Genomic DNA, 6000 nt, shown 5'->3' with positions numbered 1-6000 from the left:
GTTTCCCCACATCGAAGAGGGGATCCCCGACCTAAGACGGACCCTCTGGCCTGGCCTGTGAATTGGATCTGGCGAGGGGGGCAGGGAAGTCCTGAGCACTGCCCAGGGCCCCTTATCAGCTGAGTCATCAGGCCGGGGCAGCCAGGACGGTTAGGAAGGGCCCACCAGGGCTGGGCCGGGAGATCGTGCCCATCTGATCTGTGGCGTGAGCATGGGACCTGCTGATAGATGTGGGGACAGGGACTTCTCGAAGGGTGGGTTGTCATGGGGGCCTGAGCTGTCTCCATGGGGCTGCTGGGCCTTGGGCTGGGACACTCCTGAAGAACCCCAAGGACTTGGCTCCAAGGATGAAGCAGAGAGAGAGTCAGGGAGGGCTTCCTGGAGGAGGTGGCACCATAGGAACACCTACCTCTCTCTCAGCTCTCGCCCTGGAGCAGAGCTAGGGTGCGAAGCAGCACCTGCCTTCTGTCCTTCCCTACTATGCCTTGTGAGTCAGGCTGGCCACCGGGTGCCAGGGCTGTGGCGTCCACACAGGGATAAATGGTGACCACCCTCATCTCCAGGTATGCAGAAGGAACAGGTGGGGCCGTCTGCGGCGCTCCGGCCTCCTCCAGCCTCCTGCCCTGCCCAACAGCAGGTGCGCGGCCACCCCTACCCCCACGCCCAGCAGGTCCAAGGGTCAGGCGGGCCCTCCTACTTCTCCCTGCAGTGGCAGACACCATGGCCCTCAGGGCCCGTGGCCTTCTGCTGCTCCTGGTGGTGCCTGGTGGGTAACCTGTCCTGGGTGTGGGGATGGGGGGGCATCTGCTTCCTGCCTGGACCCCTGGCAGGGGTGGGGGTGAAGCTGGGGGCTTGCCCGAGATGAAGAAACACGCTGAGTCCCCACCCTGGGGCGCCCCGTGCCTCCATGGCAGAGACTGTAGCTCTGGCTGGAGGTCCAGCCATCAGTGCCTGCGGACGGAGGCAGGAAGAGGTGCGGGTGGGAGCTGAAGGAGCTGGGGTGCCGGCAGCCCCAGGCCCCAGAACCCTGCTGACTTCTCCCCTGAGCAGGACCTGGAGGGTGGGGAGGAGGCCCACGCCTGAGGCCACGCTCCCGGCCTCCTGCTGCTGTTTATGGCCCTCGGCTGGTCCCACCCACCCCTGGGCCAGTGAGACAGTGGCTGCCCAGCCTCACCAGGCCGGGCTTCTCAGCTAAGGAATGGGCCCCATCCCAGTGTCACCCTGAGGCCTGGCGGGCGCCTCGCAGGGGCCTGCACACCCCTCCCCTCGGCAGCCCCCCTCCACCCCCGGCCCTCCGTCTCTTTCCCGCAGGTGTGTCCCTCAGGGCTTTGGAGCCAGGTAGGTCTCCCATAGGGGTGTGGGGGTGGGTGCAGGTGAGGCCGGGCAGAAGAACCTCAAGGTGACTTTGCCTTTTCCCGGGGGGTCCCACCGGGGACCAGGAGGCCATGGCGGTTTCTGCTCACATCTCTCAGTTGAGGGGGGCAGTCTCCCCGACCACTGCAGTTAGCTCGTATCTTGGGAGATGCTTTGAGGCCATGAAGACCACCCGGCCCTCCTCAAGCTTCCTCCCCACAGTGTCCTACCAAGGCACGGGTCCCCCCAGGGGGCTCCGCTGTGCGGGAGAGCACAGTGCACCCCACCCCTCTCTCTAAACACCTACGTCTGTCTCCGTCCAGCTTCCTGCTCCATTCAGCCGTGTGCCACACTCCTTCCTAATTCTCCAGCTCAGGCTGGCCCAGACGTGGCCAGTGGCCCTCGAGCTGACTTCCTCTTACTTCTTTTTAATTTACTGAGGTGAAGTTCACAGAAGATAAAGCTACATTAGCAAGGGTCCAATTCAGAGGCCCTGGGGACCCTGGACAGTGCCGTGTGCCCCCAACTCCGTCTAGCTCCAGACATCTCCATCACTCCTGAAGGAAACCCGGGGCCCACGAGGCAGCCGCCCCCAGCATCCTGGGCCTTTCGGGGACTCCACCATTCCCTGATCCCCTTTTTAGCCTCCCAGGTGCCCTCGGCAGCCCTGGTTAGTTTGTGGGGCGTGGTGCTTAGAAACTGCAGCCTGGGCACTGGGCACACTCACGGCTCCTGGGGTGCCATTTCTGCTGCACCCATGATGCTTCTGGGGACAGTCGGGCAGACGGGGGCACTGAAGAGGAAAGTCAGGGAACTGTGGTCAGGGAAGGCTTCCTGAAGGGAGGGCAGGGGGCTTCTTGGGATCCCGACCAGCCACCCCTGCCTCCTTTGGCTTAGGATGTGGCCGGCAGGTTTCGGATGCAGGAGGCCGAATTGTGGGAGGCCACGTGGCCCCGGCCGGCGCATGGCCATGGCAGGCCAGCCTCCGCCTGCGGAGGGTGCACGTGTGTGGTGGGTCCCTGCTCAGCCCCCAGTGGGTGCTCACGGCTGCCCACTGCTTCTCCGGGTGAGTGTCTGGGTGGGCAGGCGAAGTCTGAACGTCCAGGCCTGAGTGGGTCACGGGGCGGGGCAGAGGCCTCCACTTGGTCTTGACTCACTCTGAGGCCTGGGAACTCTTCAGTATTTCCCGTTAGTGGACGGGGGAGCTGACTGCCCACGCTCTGTGAGGTTTGCCTGTCTTGGCTCACCTCACAGGGCAGGCAGCTCCCTCCGTCCCTCCCAGCCCGTCTCTTCAAGCGGAGCTGAACGTACAATCCGCCTCCTGCCTAGCCCCTCCGGGTGCCGGGAGTGTTGCTGGCTTCCCTCCTGGGTGCTGGCAGGATCCCCAAGGTGCCACCACGGTCCTTGGGCTCTGGAGGGCAAGGCCATGGTCCAGGCTTTGTCCCCAACACCCAGAACTGCTTCTGTGTCCTAAGCTCAGGAGAGGAGAGGTGGGCATTGGACGCCCGCAGAAGTGGGGTATGGGCGGGGCTGACGCTGACCTCTGCAGCCAACCCCTCAGGGCACTGATGCCCCCAAAACTCGGCCACCCTCCCCCCAGGTCCCTGAACGCATCCGACTACCAGGTGCACCTGGGAGAACTGAAGATCACTCTGTCTTCCCACTTCTCCACCGTGAGGCGTATCATCCTGCACTCCAGCCCCCCGGGACCGCCGGGGTCCAGCGGGGACATTGCCCTGGTGCAGCTCAGCGTCCCTGTGACCCTCTCCAGCTGGATCCTGCCCGTCTGCCTCCCGGAAGCCTCGGCTGACTTCTGCCCTGGGACCCGGTGCTGGGTGACCGGCTGGGGCTATACGCAGGAAGGAGGTGAGGGGCCCTGGGGGGACGCTGGGACGGAGGAAGGGCAGGGCAGCCAAAAGAGAGCTGGCTCAAGGGACACCTATGCCACCACCTGCTCCTGGTAGCCTCTACACCCAGCCAAGGCCACTCCTGTTGGCTGTCTCTTTTCAAAACTTATTGTGTGGATCCATAGCAGTGACCAAAATGCCATCATAACCCACATGCCAGTGATGAGGGTCACTGGTATGGGACTCAGGAGAAGGCCCCCATTCCCCCAACGCAGGGGCTGGTGCCCCAACCTTCCCTGACGCCTGTCCCCTCACCCTAGAGCCTCTGCCACCTCCATACAGCCTGCAAGAGGTGGAAGTCTCCGTGGTGGACAGAGAGGCCTGCAGCCAAGACTACCTCAGCCCTGAGGGCAGCGTCCTTCAGCCCGATATGCTGTGTGCCCGGGGCCCTGGGGATGCCTGCCAGGTGAGCCCACCAGGCCATGATGGAGGATGGGGGTGCCTGCAGCCCAGGGAGGGGGCTCCCCAGTTGCTTGGCTCCCAATCCTTGCCTTCTCTGCCCTCAGGATGACTCCGGAGGGCCTCTGGTCTGCCAGGTGAATGGTTTTTGGCTGCAGGCCGGCATTGTGAGCTGGGGTGAGGGCTGTGGCCGCCCCGACAGGCCGGGGGTCTACACCCTCGTCCCTGCCTATGTGAACTGGATCCGCCGCCACATCCTGGCATCAGAGGTCTCAGGGTCTGGGTCTCCCAGGCTCCTCCTCCTGGCTGGCTTCTTCCTCCCCGGCCTCTTCCTTCTGCTGGTCTCCTGCGTCCTGGTGGCCAAGTGCCTGCTGTGTCAGTCTGGGGGTGGTGCTCCCTCCCCCACCCCAACTCATGATGGCAGGAGTCCAAGAGCGTTTCTTAAATAAGTTATTATTTATTCCGTTGCTCTGCCCCTCTCTCTCCCTTGACTTGAGAAGCTGAGTCTTCTGCATTAGATTATTGCAACATTGAACCTGAATTTAAAAGCACACAAAACTAAGGTGTCAGTTGGAATCTCTCGGCCAAAGCCCCTGGACGGAGGGGAGGCCCGATTCGCATGGGGGCCGGGCGCGTTCCTCCACCATGAAGCCCCTAGTGATGGCTGGGCGCGTTACATCCTTAGTGATGTTGGCATCCCCCAGAGTCGCGGACGGTTCTGGGAACGCCTGGGTGGCACGGAAAGGGTGGTGGCTGGAAGGGGAGAGTGGTGAGGGCGTGACAGGCAGACAAGGACAGACTGTGAGTGAAGGTGACATCGGGTCGCAGTGGCCGCACCTTCTGCTGGCAAGGGCACAGGCCCCCAGCGAGTGTCCCGTAACAACGCGTGGCCTGAGAGGACGCAGCTGGGTACCTTCCCCTCTCTGGCGGGTGCCTGGTCTCTGTCCCACAGATGTGGCTTCTCTCATGATGGAACACTGACACAACCGCCACACAGCCTTGGCTGGCAGCAAAACTCTTAGAGGAACCTGAACCGGAACGGACGCAGGCTCGCGGGACCCAGCACCTCCCCCTGCTTCACTGGGCAGCGAAGGAGCGCCTGCCGGCGTCCACCTCAACTGCCATCCCCTGCCGCCCCTGCCCACGATAGGACCCAAGTCAGGGTCCACGCACGGCTCTGCCTGGGCCACCACCCCGCCGGGGCCCCCAGAGCCTAGTGCCAAAGCCCTGTGCAGCACCAAGCCCTGAGCTACACGGGGCCCTCTGCATCACCCCCTGGGGCAGGGGTCACTGACGGGGACCCTGGTTTCTCCAGAGAACACTGGGGGACTGTGAGGTATAGCCCCTGCTTCTTCTCTGGGGGGTCACTGTCGGGCATGGCAGGCTCTGTTTCTGGGGGTTCCAGGGGTGCTACAGCCACTGAAGAGGAAGCTCTAGGTTCTGGGGTCACATTGTGGCCACCGTCCAAGAAAGGGTCTCCACTGGGGCCCCCGAGGTCCAGCGGCTCGAAGGCAAAGCTGGGGACAGTCAGGTGCTCGGCCCGGCAGGAGGCCTGGCCCCAGCGCTCCCCCTTGCCTGCAGGGTCCCCTCCGGCACCCGAGCCCTCCGTGGGCTCCAGGGAGTCTCTGTGAGGGGCGGCCTCACAGGACGGGGTCCTGCGCCTCAGGGTGGTGCTGCCGCCCTCCGTGGCAGGGGGCCTTGAGGAGGCCTCATCCTCTGCAGGGGGATCCACGGAGATGCAGGGTGGGCTCATCTTCTTCTTCCTGCGCGCGCCCAGAGCAGGCTCAGCATCAGGGCCCCAGGCCTTCGCCTCCCCAGGCTCCCCGCTGCCCGGCTCCGCTAAGGACCGCCACTGCTCATCCGCCCGGCCCGGCTTGTCCAGGAAGCCCTGGGCGTCCACGCTGTAGAAGCTTCGCAGGTCCCGCTCGCTGCTGCAGGGTGCCGGAGAGGCTTCGGGGCCATGGGGCTCAGTCGCCGGCGGCCAGGAGCAGGCGGAGCTGGTGATGTGGCTGACCTCCTCGTCGGCCGGGTCGGCAGCCTCGGCCTCTTGTCCGCCTGGGGCCGCCGGCCGGCTGGAGACGCAGTGCTGTCCGAAGGTGTGCTTCCGGGTGCGGACGCTGGTGGGCCGCGAGGAGCACTGGGGGGACTGCAGGGAGCCCCCCTGGGACGCCAGCCTCACTAGGGGTTTCTCGGGAGGCTCTGCAGGGTCCAGGGTGTCCCTAGGGCTATCAATCTGCCCCTCCAAGGAATCTGTGCGCACAGCCTCCTGCAGGGGCACGGAGTCAAAGTGAGAAGCAGGACCCTGGGAGGGCCTCGTCAGTGGGGGTCAAAGTGAGCAGAG

General features: G+C 64.5%; 2 protein-coding genes across 5 annotated transcripts in view; one reads left to right on the top strand and one right to left on the bottom strand.

Moving 5' to 3' along the window:
• Positions 1-671: 671 nt before the first annotated feature.
• TPSG1 (tryptase gamma 1) lies at positions 672-4217 on the top strand. The gene is made up of 6 exons (XM_032269469.1): positions 672-766; positions 1312-1338; positions 2251-2419; positions 2954-3219; positions 3521-3666; positions 3767-4217. The coding sequence occupies exons 1-6, from the start codon at positions 721-723 to the stop codon at positions 4106-4108; spliced, it is 996 nt and encodes a 331-aa protein (XP_032125360.1). The 5' UTR covers positions 672-720; the 3' UTR covers positions 4109-4217.
• The window catches only part of CACNA1H (calcium voltage-gated channel subunit alpha1 H), a 26161-nt gene continuing 24257 nt past the window's right edge, over positions 4097-6000 (bottom strand). For 3 of the 4 annotated variants that reach the window (XM_032269467.1, XM_032269465.1, XM_032269466.1), the window contains one exon: positions 4097-5925. In XM_032269467.1, coding sequence (XP_032125358.1) covers positions 4909-5925 — 1017 coding nt within the window. In that variant the 3' untranslated portion in view covers positions 4097-4908. The remainder of the gene's footprint in view (positions 5926-6000) is intronic. The other variant, XM_032269468.1, reaches the window with a different exon arrangement.

Source organism: Sapajus apella, unplaced genomic scaffold, assembly GCF_009761245.1.
Source record: "Sapajus apella isolate SASKATOON/1434 unplaced genomic scaffold, GSC_monkey_1.0 scaffold192, whole genome shotgun sequence".
NCBI lineage: Eukaryota > Metazoa > Chordata > Mammalia > Primates > Cebidae > Sapajus > Sapajus apella.
The sequence above is the reverse complement of the archived record's forward strand: the minus strand, read 5'-3'. Positions and strand labels throughout refer to the sequence as shown.